General features: G+C 37.7%; 1 protein-coding gene across 1 annotated transcript in view; it reads right to left on the bottom strand.

Moving 5' to 3' along the window:
- Positions 1-21,376, bottom strand: part of METTL24 (methyltransferase like 24) — a 171,440-nt gene that overhangs the window by 92,791 nt on the left and 57,273 nt on the right. Inside the window, exon 3 of the mRNA XM_036767909.1 lies at positions 14,255-14,394. Within this exon, the coding sequence (XP_036623804.1) occupies positions 14,255-14,394 (140 nt within the window). The remainder of the gene's footprint in view (positions 1-14,254; positions 14,395-21,376) is intronic.

The following is a 21,376-nucleotide window of genomic DNA, read 5'->3' as shown; positions in this document are numbered from 1 at the left end:
CCAGAGAAAGAACTATGGAGTATGAAGCATACTATTTGCTCTCTCTTTTTGTTTTGTTTTGTTTCTTCTTTCTTGTGGTTCCTCCCATTTGGTTCTAATTCTTCTTTATGACATGACTAATACGCAAATATGTTTAATATGAATGTATATGTAGAGTCTATATCAGATTGCATGCCATCTTGGGGAGTAGGAGAACATTTAAAACTCAAAATCTTGTGGAAGTGAATGTTGAAAACTAAAAATAAATTAATTAATAAAAAAGAAATACGCTTTTATTCCTTTATTTTATAATATGAATAAAACATAAGCATGTTATTAGAAAAATGAAGTAATTTTTTAAAAAAATAAAATTTCAATATCTTAATTATATTGCAAACAGATGAAGGGACTTGCACAGGTCACACAGCTGGTAAGTATCTGAAGGCAGATTTGAACTCAGGAAGATGAGTCTTCCTGATGCCAGGCTTAGCAATCTCTCCTAACCTAACCTAGTTGCCCCAAAGACAATCTTAATGACCTTTAAAAAATTAAGATTGCCAGCCCTGTAACAGTCAAAGTATTGGGGGTGGAAAGAGTGAGCAGATTTGTGAAGCATGACCCCTATACTTCTATGGGGGAGGATTAGAGAGATTTCACTCTTCAATTCCTCCCCTTTATCAGGGAGGGTCAGCCCCTTGCAGCAGAACTATTTACCCAGTAAGAAACACCACCTCCACCTGGAGCAGAGATAGTTAGGGGATGTGAAGCAACTTCAAAGAACATGGCAACAGAGAAGACAGATGACTCCACATTCTAGAAAGAATTAGCCCTGACAGTCAAGAGTCAAGCTGAAGAGAGATGACGAATCAAGGAGCTCTACCAAGGGACCTGCCCAGCAGAAATGCTTCAGCCAGCAGGGAAACAATTCGAAGACAACAGGAAAAAAGAAAGAACAGTAGGGCCCTGTAGCACTGATGGAGTGAGCTGCCTTGGCCATCTATGTTACTACCAGTAGACTTCAAGTCTGTGGCCATTTTTCCCATGGTGGTGGTTTTTGTTGTTCTGTTGTGTCTGATTCTTCGTGACCCCATTTGGGGATTTTCTTGGCAAAGATACTGGCGTGGTCTGCCATTTCCTTCTCTAGCTCATTTGACAGATGAGGAAACTAAGGCAAAGAAGGTTAAGTTACTTGCCCAGGGCCACACAGCTAGTAAGTGTCTGAGGCCAGAGTTGAACTTAGGAAGCTGAGTCTTCCTGACTCCAGGCCTGGCACTCTATCTACTGAGCACCTGGTTATAAAAGTACAGGCCCCCTAGAGTAACGTGGAATCTGAGGTACTAGCCACCCAGCTAAGGACCCAACCTATAAACCTGTAACTGCTGAGATGGAGAAGTAGCCAAAAGGAGTGCTACATATAATTTTAATGAAATTATTCTAGTGGATAAAATATTATATAAAACATAAAAGATAGTTTGTGGAAGAAGGGGATGAGTCAGAGTTACAGAATAGAAAGAACCCTGGTCTACGGCAGCAAGGACCACTCTGGGCTGTGCTCCACTCCCAGACTGGGGCAATGGACCCTTCCTGTCAATTTTCCAGGCTATCTTGGGCTTGATTCACTCTGTCATTTTATGGGTTTTGTAGATCTAGAATTTGTTTAGAGTCATTTTTTACAGGTGTTTGGAGGGATTTGGGAGAGGGCTCAAGCAAGTCCCTGCTTTTACTCTGCCATCTTGGCTGGCCCCTTGTTTTGTGTTGTTGTTGTTTTTTTTTTTTTAAGAAAAAAATGCATGCTTCCCAAGGGCCTACTGGACTGTGTGATTATTTTTTAAATGACCTTAGTCCATTGCTATGTACCATGAAATAAATTCTATCTTCATTACTTGACTCCAAATATAGCCAGTTCACCCAGAAAGAAAAACCTGTCTCAACCACCTATTTCTGCATCCATAGCCTCCATGTTAAAACCTGGACATGGCTAGCTCCAAACCCATTTTATACTGTTGAATCTTTGCCTCTCATTCATTCTAAGTACTTCATTTGGAATTACAGGTGTTATAGCTGGGAGGGACATGTAGTCTAAATACCTCAATTTACAGATAAGAAGACTGAGGCTGCGAAGCAAATTGACTTGCTAAGTCTAAAAGTCAGATCTTCTAACTCTTAGCACAATGCTCTTTTTTTACTTTATGCTGCCTTTCCATCTGTGATCATGTGATCGCTTCCTTGACCCTGGTGAGGAAGTGTGTTTTTTTAAATGCTGTTGTTGTTTGTCCTTTATTTTCGAAGAGGACCAACGACATCACAGGTGATGTCTTGACTTGCCCATGAATTGGATCTAAGTGAGGCAGAGTTGTACAAAATCATCAGCCTCCCTCTCTCTTCCAAAGTCCAATGGTAAACAAAAGTCAAGTCAACTGGGGATGGTCCAGGATACAGTCGATGACCTTGGTGTTTTTGATGCCTGACCTAGCACTAAGTGCTCCACAGTGCCCGCTTTGGCCACCTTCATGGCCACTGGAAAAAATTGTTCTCATTCACCCAGTCCATAGGGGGAAGTCTTCACATGCTTGGGGTGGACATTCCCCTAACTCACCCACAAGTTTGAGGCCTATTCTCTCTCCACTCCGGGAATAATTTGTGCTCATTATCTGCCATAACATTCTGTGTATTTGGATTAGATTGAAACTAATTGTAATTAGATTGTAAATTCCTTAAGAGCAGGGACAACCTTTTGCCACCTTTTGTATCCCCAGCACTTAGCATACTGCTTGGCACATAGTAGGCACTTAATAAATACTTATTGATTGATTGTATAAATCATCATATAATTATTTTATTGGTTTTTTTTCCTTTCTCGTAGAGCCTACTGAATAACAAGAAGTGGTTTTACTCATTTTCCATTTGAGTTTTTTAAAAAAATTACCCTTCATTTTGGTATGGTACAAAACAGGGTCCCCATGATCCTTTCATGGGGGTCCAGGAAGTCAAAACATTTTAATTTCTAGATGGTGCAGTAGATAAGAGTGCTGGTCTTGGAGTCAGGAGGACCTGGGTTTAAATCTGGCCTCAAACACTTATTAGCTGTGTGACCCAGGGTGAGTCACTAAGCCCTACTCACCTCAGTTTCCTCATCTGTAAAATGATCTAGAAAAGAGCATGGCAAATCATTACAATATCTTTGCTAAGAAAACTCCAAATGGAGTCACGAAGAGTCAGGCACAAGTGAACAGCAAACAACAATATTAATAGATATAATCCACATAAACAAAAATCCTTTTGGAGGTCCTTGATAATTTTTAAGAGTGGAAAGGGGCCCCAAGATTAAAAAAAGTTTGAAAAGTGCTGGTCTAGAAATAGGAGTTCTAGACTTTGAGTCTGAAGATCTATGTTCAAACCCTTGTTGTGCTACTATGTGTAATCTTGGGTTAACTCATTTCCCCGCTATAGCCCCCTGTTTCTTCATCTGAAGAATGAGGGGTAAAACTTAAATCAAAGATTCTTAACCTCTTCTGTATCATGGCCATTTTGGCAGTCTTGTGAAGTCTATGGAACCCTTACTTAGAATAATGTTTATAAACATACAAAATAAAATATATAGGAATACAAAGAAAACCAGTTATGTTGAAAGTTATCAAAATGTTAAAAAAAAAGTTCATTGGAGTTTATCTAATCATTAGATTAGAACCTCTGATAGACGATCTCCAAAGTAAATCTTATGATCCCATGTCCTCAATAACCATATGTTGTAGTCACTGTATTTCCCTCTCCTACTATTTCATTATCCTCCAAATTCCTGGTTATCTTTTCGGTTTTTTGTTTCTTCTCTGAATGGAAGTCTATGACCAGCAAATAGCAAGTTTGTGAGATGGATGTTTCTAATCTAGACAACTAGCCCCTGAATTCTAGAGTATCTGGGTTCCTTGATTTGGCACTACAGATGACTATACCACCAGCAAGACCCTACATCTGAGAGGACTAAGAAAGCCCAAGGCATGCCTTGACTGGGTGAGAGATCCAGATCTTGTGATTTGCCCAGGCAGGAGAGTCTGAGGTGAAAGGGAAATGGCTTTTTTCAGCTAATTAATTTATTTTTCAACATTCACTTTTAGTAGATTTTGAGTTCCAATTTTTTTCCCTCCCTCTCTTCTCCCCTCCTTAAGCAATCTGATATAGGCTATACATGTACAATCATATTAAATGTATTTCCACAATAGTCATGTTGTGAAAGAAGAATCAGAACAAAAGGGAAAACCCACAAGAAAGAAAAAACACAAAAAACCAAAAAAAGAGAAAACACTATGCTTCCATCTACACTCAGACTCCATAGTTCTTTCTCTGGATGTGGATAGCTTTCCATCATGAGTCTTTTGGAATTGTCTTAGATCGTAATATTGCTGAAAAGAGCTAAATATAACAAAGTCAGTCATCGCACAATGTTGCTGTTATTGGTTCTGCTCAGTTCACTCAGCATAAGTTCATGTAAGTCTTTCCAAGTTTTTCTGAAATCTGCCTTCTCATCATTTCTTATAGCACAAGAATATTTCATTACATTCATATGCTACAACTTGCTTAGTCATCCTCAATTGATGGGCATCCCCTCAATTTCTTTTCTTTTAAAAAAAAGAGCTGCTATAAATATTTTTGTACATGTGGGTCTAAAAGGGAAATATCTGTTGTGCAGTCCCATAAAGTTGTCTTTACCTCCCAGAGCATAATAATTATGACTGGTTATAGTTTTATATTTTAGGTATTTGCTACTGCACACTTTTCAGTCTTTAATTTTTAAGCATTTATTTTGGTGGGGGAAATAAACAGCAATACAATATCTGATATCTACTTTGTATACTGGGTACCTTTTCTAGAAGAGGCTCTGTTAATACCTGTTAGGGAAAAACCCTAGACCTAAGCTAGGTGATACAGAAGATTGAGCTCTAGGCCTGGAGTCAGGAAGACGAGTTCAAATCTCTCCTCAGGCACTTACTAGCTTTGGGACCCTGGGCAAGTCATTTAACATCTGTGTCAGTTTCCTCAACTACAGAATGAGGATAGCACCTCTCTACCAGGGATCTTGTGAGGATCAAAGAGATAATATTTATAAAGCACTTACGACAGTTCCTGGCAAATAGTAAGGCATATGACAAATGCTTGTTTCGTTCCTCTCATTCTTTAGGAGATTTTCCCTGGAACTCTGGGCTAGGGACATTATTTTCCAAAGAGGTCTATATAAACCTACTCTTTAGGGGGCAAGGGGGTCTGGTTGTTTCAGATGGATGTGACTGACTTCAGAGTCAGATCCAGAATCCCTTAGCAGAAAGGAGAATCCTCGAGGCTGTGAGGTTCAGGTATTTGCCTGGGAACTGAACTTCTTAGGCTGGTCTATCCTCCTACCTAAATGATTGTCATTAGAAGGAGAAAATCAGTGAGCCCAAGAGACTCCATTACAGAGCAGTATTGGAGCAGGGACACATTTTTATTTGGTGGCTTTCCCCCTGTGTCTGTTATAGATTCACAGTTAGAAGCGGGTCCTCTAGTACAACCTGCACCTGAGCAGAAATCCCCTGTACACATTCTAACAAACATTTATTAAGCATTTCCTATGCCAGGCACTGTTTGAAGACACTCCAGGATGCAAAACAATTTCCAGTTGTTTCAGTCGTGCCTGACTCTTCATGACCCCATCTGGGGTTTTCTTGGCAAAGCTACTGGAATGGTTTGCCATGTCTTTCTCCGGTTCATTTTATGGATGAGGAAACTGAAGCAAACAGGGTTAAGTGACAACTACCTACAGCACAAAGCTGTATTTGAACAGCTCAAAGTAAGGCAGTTTTCCCTTATCCTAGGTGGAAACCATCTTCCACAGCTTCCACCCAGAGAAGCAACATGGTGCCATAGTGTTCCATGTAAAGTTAGAGGAGCCACTAATTGTGAACTTGGGCAAGGCACTAACTTTGCCTCAGTTTCCTCTTTGGCAAAATGAGCAAGTTGAACTAGATGACCCCCTCACCCCCAGGGGCTTTCCAGCTTTAAATCTTTGATCCTGTGAGGAAAAGTAAAAAGTTTACCCCCTTCTTCCTCACTACAGCCCTTTAAATAAAACCCCTGTGCCTGGGGCCCCTTCCTCTTCTTGGGGAGGGTAGAGGGTAAACTTAGGTTCCTACTGTATCCCCCAATTCAAGGCAGGCACCTCATCATTTCCCACCTAGCTACAAGACTTCGTTATCCCCTTCACATGGTACTTTTCCTCCCCTCCCATCTCCTCTTTCCTTCCTTTTCATCTTCTTTTTTATGTGTTGTTTCCTCCCCCCTGCCCCCCATTAGATTGTGAGCTCCTTGAGGGCAGCGACTGTCTTTTGGCTTTATTTGTATCACCAGAACTTAGTACAGTGCCTGGCACCTTGTCAGCACTGCTTATCGAGTGACTAAATACTTGAAAAAATAGTATCATTCATCTTCTAAGACCTCTTTTCTAGGCTAAAACTTTTGATTTTTTTTGCAACTAAATCTCATTTTATAGTGGAGGCCCAGAAGGGGCAAATGATTTGTTTAAAGTCTCACAAGTAATTAGTGACAGAACTGACCCAAGCTAATCTTAGTTAGGAAAGGTAGTGCTGACTATGTCCTAGACACTTGCTATGCAGTAAGATACAAAGAAAGGTTTCTCATATTCCAGGGGAGGTGAGTTTGAATTCTCAAAAATAGTTCAGCCTCTGGCTGGTCCCACCAAACTAGAAAGGCTGCCAGGATAGGATTAGGAATGAATTATGTGCCTATCATATAGGCCAGCATAACTCACCTTCCGGTGATGAGGTTTACAACCAGAAATTTGTCCATCGGGTGAAAATTTGGTAGGAGCCACAATAACTAATAAAATGGTGAACAGGCAGCAACTCTCCTGACTATTCCCAACATTGCTCTCCAAATAACTTTAATAAACTCCTCAAATCAAATTTTGGAGGAGGAAAGCCAACTCGAGGTCAGAGTAAGATATTTTTTCTAACCTAAGACAACTTAAGAGGTTGGCAGGAGAGGTCTACCACAACAGGGTGGGTGACAGCCTAGAACACCAGCTATGGGCTTTGGAGGTGACTGAAACAGTAGTGGCAGCAACCTTGGAAGCTCTCAGCCCAGAGACCATAAAGCGAGGGTGGTGTGTGTCAGACAACTGGTTAGAAAGAGACTACAGGGGACCCTCTGTTGGCACTGAGTACAGCTGGCACTGATTAGCAATTCTATTGCCCATAAGCAGTTCTGGGTTGCAGTTCCAGCAGAGAGAGGAGTGTGTCTGGTAGGTCACAAGGCAGCAGGGGCCCTGAACACAGTTCCAAGGCAAAGAGGAGCACTAGCACTTGTGGTTTGGGGAGACAAGAGGCCCTTCCTAGATAAAGACCAGAGCACAGATCAGAAGAGCAGTGTCGACACTTCTACCTGGATCATACCACCTTGGAAGCTCCAAAAACTTGCAGATCCCCAGAACTAGCTCTGGAAACAGCAGCATGAAAAAGCCTGAAGTTTGGGACAGTGCCTCCCCACACCCAAGTGAGCAAAGGCCAACTTTAACATAAAATTCAAAGTCAAGAAATATTCGGGAAAAATAGGCAAAACAAGATAAAATAACTTGGCCATAAGAAGCTACTATGGTGGCAGGAAAGACCAAGAATAAACTCAGAAGAAGATAACAACATGAAAATAACTACAAGCAAAGCCTCAAAGAAAAACGCTTATTGAATCTAAGGTCGACAATATTTCCTGGACAAATTGAAGAAAGAGATAAGAGTGGTAGAGGAAAAATAGGCAAAAGAAATGAAAGTGATGCAAGAAAATTATGAAATTAGAATTAATGGCTTGGTATAAGGGCACTCCAAAAAAAATACTGAAGAAAACAACACCTTACAAAATAGAATTGGCCTAATGTAAAAGAGGTACAAAAAATTCACTGAAGAAAAAAAGCTCTTTAAAAAGCAGGATTGATCAAATGGGTAAAGAGGTAGAAAAGCTCATTGAAGAAAATAATTCCTTAACAATTAGAATTGGACAAGTGGAAGTTAATGACTCCATGAAACATCGAGAAACAATAAAACAAAATCAAAAGAATGGAAAAATAAAGGAAGATATAAAACATCTCATCAGAAAAACAACTGACCTGCAAAATGAATTGAGGAGAGATAATTTAAGAATTATTGTACTATTGATAGCTATGACAAAAAAAGAGAGAGTCTGGATGTTATAATTCAAGAAATTAGAGGAAAACTGCCCCCAATATTTTAGATCCAGAGGGTAAGTAGAAATTTAAACAATCTACCTATTACCTCCTGAAAGAGATCCCCAAATGAAAGCTCCCAGAAATATTGTAGCCTGATTATAGAGTTCTCAGGTTAAGGAGAAATTATTGAAGGCAAAGAAACAACTCAAATATTGTGGAGGCACAGTCAGGATCACGCAAGATTTAGCAGTTTCCATGTTAAAGAAGAGGAGGGCTTAGAATATGATATTCTGGAAGGAAAGGCAGCTAGGATTACAACCAAGAATAACCTACCCAGCAAAATTGAGTATAATCCTTCAAAGGGAGAAATGTTCAGAGGGAGAGATATTTAATGACATAGAGGACTTTCAAGCATTTGTGCTGAAAAGACCAGAGCTGAATAGAAAATCTGACACTGAAACACCAGATTCAAAAGAAGCATAAAAAAGTAAACATGAAAAAGTATCATAAAAGACTCAAGAAAGTTAAACTGTTTATATTCCTAAATGGGAAGATGATACATGTAACTCCTAAGAACTTTATCATTATTAGGGTGGTTAGTAGGAATCTACATGGAGGGTATGAATTTGAGTTAATTATGTTGGGATGATCTAAAAAAATGAAGGGGTGTAAAAGAGGGATGCACTGGGAGAAGGGGAAAGGGAGAAGTAGAATGGGGAAAATTTTCTCACACAAAAGAGGCACACAAGGAAGAACTTCTATAGTTCAATGAGGGAAGAATATATATACACACATTCAGCTGGATATAGAAATTAGGAAAATAGAAGGGGAAAGAGAAGAGATATGGGGGAAGGTGATAAAAGGGAGGACAGATTAAAGAAAGCAGTGGCCAGAAGCAAAACAGATTTTTGAATAAGGATGGGTTAAAAAAGAGAGAGAAGAATAGACAGAAAAAAATAGGATGGAGGGAAATACACAGTAATCATAACCATGAATACAAATGGGATGAGCTCACCCACAAAACAAAAGTAAATAGCAAAATGGATTAGAAACCAGAATCCAGCTATATGTTGTTTACAAGAGATAACATTTGAAACAGAAAGACACACTGAGTTAAAATAAAGGGCTGGAGTGGAATCTAATATGTTTAGCTGAAGTGAAAAAAAAGGCAGGGATAGTGATCACAATCTCAGACAAAGCAAAAGCAAAAAACAATCTATCTAATTAAAAAGATAATCAGGGAAACTCCATTTTGCTAAAAGGTATCACAGATAATAGATTAAAAATATTTATAATAATTTATAATAAAAAATAGATAAAAAATATTTATAGCAAGTCTCTCTGATAAAGGCCTTCTCAAATATGTAGAGAACGGAGTCAAATTTATTTTTTTAATTCCCCAAATGATAAATTGTCAAAGGATATGAACAGGCAATTTTCAGAAGAAGAAATCAAAGTTATATATAATTGTATGGAAAAAAATGTTCTAAATCATTATTGATTAGAGAAATGCAAATTAAAGAAACTCTGAGGTACCACCTCACACCTATCGGAAATGACAGATGCTCGGGGATGATAAAAAAATAGGTACACTAATATAAACTATTGGTGGAGTTGTGAACCAGTCCAAACATTCTGAAGAATAATTTGTAACTGTGCTCACAAGGTTTTAACTGCAACTGTGTATATCATTTCACCCTGCAATACCACTACTAGGTTTGTGCCACAAATGGATCAAAGGACAAGGAAAAGGACATAGGTATACAAAAATACTTATAGCAGCTTTTTTGTGGTAGAAAAGAATTGAAAAATTGAAGAGATACTAATCATTCGAGGAAATGGCTGAACAAGTTTTAGCATGTGATTGTAACGGAGCACCACCATGCTATAAAAAATGATGGAGGAGGGGTGTTTTCAGAAAGAAAAAAAAAATAGCAAGACCTCAATGAACTGATGAAAAGTGATGTGAAAAGAACTAGGATATTGCTGTGCACACTAATAGCAATATTGTAATGCTGATCAACTGCAAAAGACTTGGCTCATCTGATCAATGCAATTGTCTAAGACAATTCTAAAAGATTCATGATGAAAAAATGCTACCCAACACAATTTAGACATAAAGTGTGATACTATAAGCAAATTAGGAGAGCAAGGAATAGTTTACCTGTCAGCTTTGTGGAGAATGGAAGAATTTATGACCAAACAAGAGATAGAGAACATTATGAAATGCAAAATGGATCATTTTGATTACATTAAATTAAACAGTTTTTGTACAAAGCCAACGTGCCCAAGATTAGAAGAGAAGCAGAAAGCTGAGGAATAATCTTTACAGCCAGTATCTCTGACAATCGTCTCATTTCTAAAATATATAGAGAACTGAGTCAAATTTATGAGAATACAAGTCATTTCCCAATTGATAAATGGTCAAAGGATATGAACAGGCAGTTTTCAGAGGAAGAAATTAAAGCTATCTATAGTCATATGAAAAAATGATCTAAATCACTACCGATTAGAGAAATGCAAATCAAAACAGCTCTGAGGTACCATATCACACCTATCAGATTGGCTAACATGACAAAACAGGAAAATGATAAATGTTGGAGATGATGTGGGAAAACTGGAACACTAATGCATTGTTGGTGGAGTTGTGAACTGATCCAACCATTCTGGAGAACAATTTGGAACTATGCCCAAAGAACTATAAAACTGTGCATATCCTTTGATCCAGCAATGCCACTACTAGGTCTGTATCCCAAAGAGATCATAAAAATGGGGAAAAGACTCACATGTACAAAAATATTTATAGCAGCTCTTTTTGTGGTTGCAAAGAATTGGAAATTGAGGGGATACCCATGAGCTGGAGAATGGCTGAACAAGATATGCTATATGAATGTAATGGAATAATGTTGTGCTATAAGAAGTGATGAGCAGGCAGATTTCAGAAAAACCTGGAAAGACTTTCATGCACTGATGCTGAGTGAACTGAGCAGAACCAGGAGAACATTGTACACAGTAACAGCAACATTGTTTCATGACCGACCTTGCTCTTCTCAGCAATGCAATGATCTAAAACAATCTAAGACAATCAACTATGATTGACTCAACTTTTCTCAGCAAAACAATGATCCAAGACAATTCCAAAAGTCTCATGATGGAAAATGCTATCCACATCCAGAGAAAGAACTATGGAGTCTGAATGCAGATGGAAACATACTATTTCCTCTTTTTTGTTTTTTTCTTTCTCGTGGTTTTCCACTTTTGTTCTGATTTTTCTTTCACAACATTAGTAATGTGGAAATATGTTTAATATGGTTGTACATGTATCGCTTACATCAGATTATATGTCATCTTGGGGAGGGGGGGAAATTTAAAACTCAAAATCTTATAAAAGTGAAATGTTGAAAACTAAAAATAAATATTTTTTAAAATGCTACCCAACTCCAGAGAGAGAACTGATGAACTCTAAGTACAAATCGAAGTATAATTTTCTCAACTTTTTTTGCAACATGGATAATATTGAAATACATTTTGCATGATTTCACATATATAATTGATATCATTTGTTACCTTCCACCTTTGGGTGGAATAAGGGGAAGAGAGGAAAAGAATTTAGAACTCAAAATTTTTAAAAAATAAATTCTAAAATAAGTAGATTTATTTTTTAACAAATAAAGAGGGGTTGCAAATCGCTATCAGTGAACGGAGTACATATGCTGAGGAAATCATAGAACTTTGAAGGAAGCATGATTAAACAGGCTTTTGTATGCTGGCCAGGGAACCTAAACTGCCATGCATCTCTATTTATATAAGGGAGAGAATACATTCCAAATTCTAAACCAGTATCTTAAAAAAGAAAGTGTTGGAGCTACAGTTTCCTTGTTAAGTTAAGAAATACCTGTGTATGTTCAGATACATCTTGGTTTGTTGCTTTAAAAAAAATCACAATCACAGAATCTCAGTTACAAGGGATTTCAGAGGCTACTATGTTTAATCTATACCTGGAAGGAAAATTCCTCCACAATATACCCGACAAGTAGTCTACCTAGCCTTCCTTTAGCAATATGGCATAGCAGAAAAGGCACTGGAGGTGAAGTCAGAAAACCTGGGTTCGAATCCTGACTTTCCCACTTATTTCTTGTGTGACTTGGGACAAATCAGCACACTTCTTATAACTCAGCTTTGTGGGTCAAGGATTTAGAGCCGGAAGGAGCCTCGGAGGACATCTAGTCCAGCCTTCTCATTATATAGATAAGTCTGTGGCTCAGAAAATGAAGTGACTTAGCCCAGGTCACACAGCTAATTGTGGAGAGCTGATTGTTCAGTTTTTGGCATGAGCGTTTATACCTTAGAAATTGGCAAATGATATAAATTGGCTTGATTTATGTTATTGATTTTCTAGACTAAAGAAGGTAACAGAGAAAATGTTAATAACGGAGATTAAACTTAAAAGTTTGTTTTGTGTTCATTTCTTTTTCCCCTGAAAAGATGGCTGTTAAACATCTACCCATACATCCTCAAGTGTGAATTGAGAGCCTCTTGTCTAAGATGCAAAGGTGGAAGAGATTTTACCAATCATCCAATTCAATCTACCATTTTATAGATAAAGAAGGAATATGACTGTAAGGCAAGTCACAGCTAGCTTTGTGACCCTGGGCAAGTCACTTAACCTCTGTCTGCCTCAGCTTCCTCAGCTATAAAGTGGGGATGATAATATCATCTACTTGGTGTGAGTATCAGATGATAATATTTACTTTAGCCTAGTGCCTGGCACATAGTGGGTACTTAATAAATACCTATTCAGATTTCAGAAAAACCTGGGAAGACTTACATGAACTGATGCTGAGTGAAGCGAGCAGAACCAGGAGAACATTGTACACAGTAATAGCAACATTATGTGATGATCAACTATGATTGACTTAGCTCTTCTCAGCAAAACAATGATTCAAGTTAATTCCAAAAGACTCACGATGGAAAATGCTATCCACATCCAGAGGAATAACTGATGGAGTCTGAAGGCAGATTGAAGCATACTATTTTTGCTTTTTTTCATGGTTTTTTCCTTTTGTTCTGTTTCTTCTTTCCCAACACAACTAATGTGGAAATATGTTTTACATGACTGCACATGTATAACCTATATCAGATTGCTTGCCACCTTGGGAAGGGGGAGGAGAGGAAGGGAGGGAGAAAAATTTGGAACTCCAAATCTTTCAAAAAATGAAGGTTGAAAATTATCTTTACATGTAATTGGAAAAAATAAAATACTATTACATTTTTTAAATGCCTCAATCTTAGAGAATTACACATATTTATTTTATTTGAATCAAATTTATGTTTTCATTGGCATAGAGTCCTCCCAACGAGGATATTCCCTCTGTTGATACCAATCAGAACCAATCTGTTTTGGGATCTACATCTTATACCTAAGGTGAAATTTATAATCTTACAGAGTTGCCTAAGATACTGAAAGATTAAGTGCTTTATATGTAGCTTTTAAAAAAAATTAAAGGATATGAGATTTAATTTTAAAAAATTTTTCCCTGTGTGACATTATCACCAAACAGAAAATGTGTGGTTTATTGCACAGGCCCATTTCCCCTAAAATATACAGAAAAATCTTATTGCTTGACTATTAGCCCTGGAAGGCTTTTATGCAACCCTGGCCATGTCCCCTGTGGAAATAAATGGTAATCACTGTGCCTGAGATGTCTTTTCTCTCTGAGCTCTTCTCATTAGGCAGAATAGCTTCTCTCTCTTATGTGGAAGCTAAATTTTAATCCTAAATTCATGAGCTACAATCATGGGAACCATATCCCTGTTGAAAACCGAAGCTGTCAATTCACTGCCATAAAAGGAAGGGAAAGACAAGCAAGCCTTAGAAAGAGAGAAGTTAGTCGCAAACAAACTCCATGTGCCCTCCAGGTATGAGCAGATGACAGACAGATATGTTTTCAGTGAGACAGGTAAAGAAACAACAATATTCTTTACATCTTGACTACATGGGCCTTTGGATGATGCTGAAACAGCTCTGGATGGTAGAAGTAGATTTGGTTTTCCTTTTCCTGATATACTCACCCCAAAGAGTAAAGACGGCATCGCTTCTTTTGGATTTGATGAGCCAAGCTGAACTTCTCATCAAGACAGATGGGCCAGGGCTTCTTTGTGCTTCCAGAATCACTCATCAGGCCACTTGGGACCAAATGGTTGCATGAAATCTGTGAAGGTCACATATTTTTTAAGAGACATTATAAGTCAAAACTGTATGTGTTTTTACTCATAGCCCCTAAAATTTATAGGAGTATAGCCATGTCCTTCCTTATTAAAGGAGATAACCATTTTGGGAGATCTGAAATAAAAGGGAGGGAGCACATTTGAAATGCTTTAAAAAAAATACTAATCACAAAGAATAGAGGGAGCCCCAGGGGACTTTGTTCCTAGAAATTTAGGTTGGGTTTGGGAAATGAAGGGAACCTATTTGTTTTGTTTTGCTGCATTAGCTTGATAGGAAGGAAAACATTTTTTTTTAAATACCATTGAGGGGAGCATTTTAACTGTAACCTAGAGGAAGCTAAGTAGAATAGAATTTTAGACTTGGTAGAGACCAGTTTGTCAAGTCAGTTCAATTCATTGAAGCATTTATGGATCAGAATTTACAGTGTGTGTGTGTATATATATAAATGATTAGCATTTATTAATCATCAGGCACTGTGCTAGGTGCTATGGGCACAAAGACGAAAACAAAACAGCCCCCACTCTCAGTAAATTCCTATCTTTACATATGAGAATACAGAAAGCCAGAGAGGTTAAAGACACGGCCAGTGTCAGGTAGGTAATAAGTGGGTCAGAATTCGACCCAGGTCCTCTGACACCAAATCCATTACACTTGCCACTATGCCATTATCCCTGTCTCATAACTGAAATAACCAAGGCCCAGGGAAGTTAAGTGACTTAACCAATGTCATGCAATTTATAAATGGTTTATTATTGTTGTTCAGCTGTTTTTCAGTCACATCAGACTCTTTGTGACCCAGTTTCAGGTTTTCTTGGCAAAGATGCTGGCGTGGTTTGCTGTTTTCTTCTTCAACTCATTTTACAGATGAGGAAACTGAGGCAGAGTTAAGCTACTCGCCCAGGGTCCCACAGCTAGTAAGTGTCTGAGGCCAGATTTGAACTTAGAAAGATAGGTCTTCCTGATTACAGGCCCAGAGATCTATAGAATCCATGCATGTTTTCTTCCTTTCAGTGTGGTTCTATGGTCCAAACAGAGAAAATTCTCTTCAAAAATAAAAGTATTGAACTCCTCTGTAAAATAAATTTAAGAGGGATGATTTATGGAACTCTCTGTTCTGCTGGACTGGGGAAACCTCCCATGGAGCTGGACATATGCTCAGGTATCATTCTGAGGGACATGTGTTCTACTCCCCTGCTAAAAGACATGCCACCTTAAGCAGCTCCTACTTGGTCACTAGTGTCAAAAGATTGATTAACCACAGAATAGGAGAAGCTGTCTATTTGGTGAGCTACACTGAGGAGAAATCTCTCTCTCCCCCTCCTCTTCTACCTCCTTCCTTCTAGAACTTTCTCTCCCTTGGGATTTCCAGAAAACAGAGAGGGAGCTCTTCCCTCCTCTCCTGCCATCCCATAAGCACGCATTCCATAAAAAGAGGGGGATCAAAGCATATGCCTAGTCCTGTGAGAAAGACCCCAGTCCAACAGATAAAAGGGATCCTCAGATCATTAGTGTTTCAAAATAAAGACAAATAAGAAAACCAAAGAAAATGTGTATTAAAAAAAGTCAACCTCTCTGATCTCAGCTGTACCCTAAGCAAACATGCTATTCATTTGAGGAGACTCTAATTGCTTACATGGCTTATACAGCTGCAGCCATGAGAGCTAAAGGCAACATTTACTGTTGCCAAGATAGTGATCTTACCAAGCTGTGGTATGTTTTCCCAGCCCAGCAAGAAGCACAGCAAAATGCTTCACTTTCTAAGGAAGATCTATGGATTTAAGGCAATTCCAGCTACTTTCCAGAATACGACAGAACATATAAAATGAAAATTTTATTTTTAATGCTATGTTGTGTATAAGTGCTTTTGAAAATACATAGTAATAGATAAAACCTCAGGCTTCTCTGAGAGACCTGAAAAATAGGAAAGGCACCTTGGGCTCAACTCTCCTTGCACTGAATTGATTTTTCCAAAATTGCAATAGAAACGCAGCTAATTATGTTGGTCTCATCAGATAACATAGCCAACTTCATTAATCTTCCTAATACTTGACGGTTACCTGGCCAACTGCTCTTGCCACATTATTTTTCAGGGAATTCTAAGTACAGTTTTAAAAAGGGGGGTTAGAGGAGGGGCATGAGGAAAGGTTAAGGAGGAATCTAGTGGAAATATCATAATCCCATAATCATCTGTTGATTCTCTCCTCTTGTTCCCTGCTTTTGCAAAGTCTTTATCTTTTTTTCTGCTCTGGTGAAAACAAAACCAGAAATAAATATTAAATTTTAAAACAAAAACCAAAACCTTAGAAAACTATGTTGAACCTCCTTTCAAGAACCTTAAGTAGTAGGGGCAGCTAGGTGGCACAGATTGCCTTGAAGTCAGGAAGATGTGAGTTCAAATCTGGCCTCAGACACTTACTAGCTGTGTGACCATGGGCAAGTCACTTACCTCTGATTGCCTTCCTCCCCCCACTCCCCCAAAAAAGAACTTTTAATTAACACAAAGCATTTAGGGTATAATAGACTAGAGAGTCAGAAGGCTTCTAGTCCTGACTCTATAGGTCTGTAACCCTAAATAGCTCACTTAATTCAATTCAACAAACATTTGTTAAATACCTATTAGGTGGCAAAACATTGTACTACCTCTCTGGGCCTCATTTCCTCTTTTGTAAAATGACAGCTAAAATCTTTTCTATATCTAATATTTATGCAGGTTTATAAAGTTTTATCAAGTGGGAAATTCAAACTTTTAACCATGGCTGAGAATAACCCGGGGTTTTTCTTTTCACTTAAGTGAAAATTACACTAGACAAGGGATTGGAAAATGTATTTCTTTTCCTTCCACATATTTCATCTGACCAAGTACAGTTGTTGTCATTATTGGAAAGAAAAATCCTCCATTCCAATATCTTTTTATGGTCCTACCTTCTCTCAAAGGATCACAATAAAATGAAGAAACAACTTGGTCTTGTGCTTTTTATTATCATATCTTTCAAAAGCATCAACATCAAAGACCAACTGGCAACACTGGACAGTGTTTCCCAATTATAATTCTCCTCTTTAAAAAAAAAAATAAAGTTAAATACTGGTTGCTTTAGTTTTCTGGATAAGATTTATAGACAAGGATCCTTGTAAATAAATAAGTGAAACTAGAATAACTTATTTATAATCCAACTCAGATAATTAGTTTCTGCTTCCTTTAATTTCCCCTTGCAATTTTAATCATAAAAAACTGGATAGATAGGTATACACTACAAAATAAACCTATGTGGACAAACATAATTTTAGTGACTACTGTATCCTTTTGCGTCCTGAAGATGAGAAGAGTGGGTAGAAAGAATACTTGAAAAACTATACCCATTATACAAAATGCATTTCAAACACAAGCATTATGCTTATATAGCACCATTAACCAGAGAGGCTCAAGGGAAGTGTTTTATTTCAATTTCATAAACATCTCACTTCATTGAGTAGTACATAATCATGAAAAGTTCCACATATGACAAATTTTGGGAAATTGAATCAAATTTGAAATGTACTCTTAGCTCACCATTTAAAGCAAAGTTTCTGATCTAGGGTCCATGAATTTGTTTTTCTTAATATTTAATAACATATCTCAATATAACTGGCTTGTTTTATATTCCTATATATTTTATTTTATAAATTTAAAATTATTATTCTAAGAAGAAACCCATACATTTTATCAGATTGTCAAAGAAGTCTATGTCAGAAAAAAAATGTTAAGAAACTCTCATTTAAAGGATCTCTGTGATATCGAATTGTTTACTGTCTTTGGGAGAAGGGAGGGAAAAAATTTCCAACTCAAAATCTTATAAAAAATGAATGTTAAAAATTGTCATTCTGTGCAATTGAAAAAAATAAAATACTATTCTTTTTCTTTAAAAAAGAATACTATTGTGCTATAAGAAATGATGAGCAGGATGCTTTCAGAAAAACCTGGGAAGATTTAAATGAACTGATGCAAAGTGAAGTGATTATAACCAGGAGAACACTACACACAGTAACAGCAATATTGTATGGATGATCAAGTATGAAAGACTTAGCTACTCTGATCAAGACTGTGATCCAAGATACTTCCCAAAGATACATGATGAGAAATGCCATCTACCACCAGAGAGAGATCTGATGAGATCTGAATGCAAATTAAAGTATACTTTTTAAAAAATTTCTTTATCTTTTTTTTCCTTTTGTAACATGATGTATATGGAAGTACATTTCTCACATGTATAATCAAAATCTATTTGCTTGCCTTCTCATGGAGAGGAGATAAGATGGAGGGAGGGAGAAAATTTGGAACTCAGTTAAAAAATTTCTAAATTTTATATATATAATTGGGAAATATTTAACCAAATAAAAAATAATTTTGAAAGACTATGATAGAGCCTTGTATAAGGTTACGTTTAATAAGGCAAATAGTTACTTCCTAATTTATACTTTTATAAGCTTGCATTTTTATATATTGGGTTTTCTTAAAGCAGAGCATGTAGGAACCTTGATATAATTTTGGTTATTTTTCTTATTTAATTTCTGAAGGTTAGGACCACAAAGCCTTCAACAACTTTTTATTTCTTTTTCCTCCTTCTCTTTTAAAATGATTTCTGTTGCTTGAAATCGCTGCGTTATCATAGCCAGACACTCCCCAAGGCATGTTTCCTGAAGGCATATGGCTTGGGGAGCTGCCATCAGAGGTTGAACAGGAAGGCTTATCTGAGAATAGCACAGTCCTTATCGTGCTTCATGGCTTCATGTTTGCCAGCCTTCAATGTCTGACATTTCTCAGGCCCTAGAAGAGTATACAGAACTGTCTCTCCCACTTGAAGAAAATACTACTTTCATTAACATGAGTGCAATATTATGCTGGATTAGCAAGCAAGGTCTTATCCAAAAACTCAGATGGGCCTACTGGTGTTTCATTAAAGTACAGGTAACAATATATGAAACATAAGGCCTTAATGTTTAGGAGAAATCCTCCCTCCCCTCTCCATAACAAAATAATTAAGAAAAACATCACCATAAAATGACGTGGGTGAATCCATTTCAGCAGCATTAGAGGATTTATTATTGTGTTGCCCATTAGGATTCTCCAGGGCTAACTGAGATAATTTTAAGTAACAGGGAGTCCTGTATTACCACAGGCTTGCATGCTGTCATTGCTAAAATAAGTTTTAAATGAGGTGTGAGTGGTTAAAATAAAAAAATTTTAAAAAGCTTTGCCGTCCAGCATGTGGGAGGAATGGAAAGTACCAGGTAGCAAAAAATTCTAGAATTTCAGAACCATAGAATGTGGGCTCACAATTAATTTATCTTATCTAATCTCAATTGAGCGAGGGGGAAGGGGTGCAGCTAGGTAGCTAAGTGCATAGAGCACTGGTCCTGAAGTCAGGAACATTCATTTTTCTGAATCTAGCCTCAAATACATACCAGCTGTGTGACACTGGTTAAGTCACTTAATCCTGTTTGCCTCAGTTTCCTCATCTGTAAAATGAGAAAAGTAAATGGCAAAGCACTACAGTATGTTTGCCAAGAAAACTTCAGAAGGGGTCACAAAGAGTCAGACATGACTTAAATGATTGAACAACAAATCGCGATTGGACGCTCATTGCTCTACAATAAAACTTTATCCTTCCCTGATTGAATCCATCATACTCTCCATCACTGATTGTTTCTAGTCTTCTTTCCTCAGATTCCCTCAGCAGGGACCCCACCTCCCACTTCACTGAGAAATAGAGACTGTTCTTCATGATCCTTATTCTCCCATAGCCTATCCCTTGCTTTGGTGGCCTCTCACAAATGGTCCCACAGGCCTGGAATGCGCTCTTTCCCTCATCTCTTCCTCTTAGAATCCTAAACTTCCTTCCAAGCTTTTGTCCCCTTTTCTCATGGCCCTAATTGTTCTTTCCTCCAATGTTCTTGTATTTGTATTTATTTATCCATAGTGTTATATCCTCCAGGTGAAAGTAAGCATTTTGAAGGTATTTTGTACCCATAGCGCTTGGCCTGGTGCCTAGTATGTATTAAGTACTTCACAATTATTTGTTTAATTGAATTGACCAGAGACTCAGGGAATTTGAGTTAATTATCTGTCACAAGCAAATTCTCTCATTAATTTCTCTTGCTTTCACCCTGGCACCTAAAAGTTAAAGAAAGAATAACCATTTGCTGTTGTAAATCACTACTGTTTGCAAAAGCCTTGTCGAGTCTTGGGGGTCTAACCTAGTTTCTTAATAAGCAGGACACTAAATAACAGCCCTCTAGAAACTTACATTAATTCCAGCATCGTTTGACTGTTCTGTTTACATTTGCTTCTGCTGGGTCCCAAAGCATAAAATATTTGTATTATAAAGGCCATTCAGGAGATGATTTCGAGAGCTTTCTGGTTGGCAAAATGCAGGAACACTAATGGTAACTGCAAAGTAAAAGTAGCTGACATACGACACTTCGCAATAACCCTGTGAGAAAAGTGCTATTACCATCTTCACTTTTCAGATAGGGAAACTGAGGCAATGAGGTTGGTTATATGATTTGCAAAGGATTCTTGTCTAAGGCAGGATTAGAGCAACTCTATCCATTAGGCCACACTGCTCCTTATAAGATGTAGACAATAGAGATGATTCTTATTAAGCAAACAATTAGACCCACTCTAGATTATTGTGGATATAGTCAACAATTACCATAAAACTATTGATTTAACAGGCAGCTAAACAGCAAAGTGGATAGAGCCCTGGCTTTAGAATCAGGAAGACTCATCCTCATGAGTTCAAATTCAACCTCTGATGCCTACTGACTGTGTGACCATGGGCAAGCTTATTTGCCTCAGTTTCCTCATCTGTAAAATGAGTTGGAGAAGGACATGGCAAACTACTCCAGTATCTTTGCCAAAAAAACCTCAAATGGTGTTGTGAAGAGTCAGACAAGACTGAAATGACAATTGATTTTAAGTTATGGTT

The sequence above is a fragment of the Trichosurus vulpecula genome, chromosome 7, assembly GCF_011100635.1.
Source record: "Trichosurus vulpecula isolate mTriVul1 chromosome 7, mTriVul1.pri, whole genome shotgun sequence".
Lineage (NCBI taxonomy): Eukaryota > Metazoa > Chordata > Mammalia > Diprotodontia > Phalangeridae > Trichosurus > Trichosurus vulpecula.
This window is presented reverse-complemented; position numbering and strand designations above follow the sequence as displayed.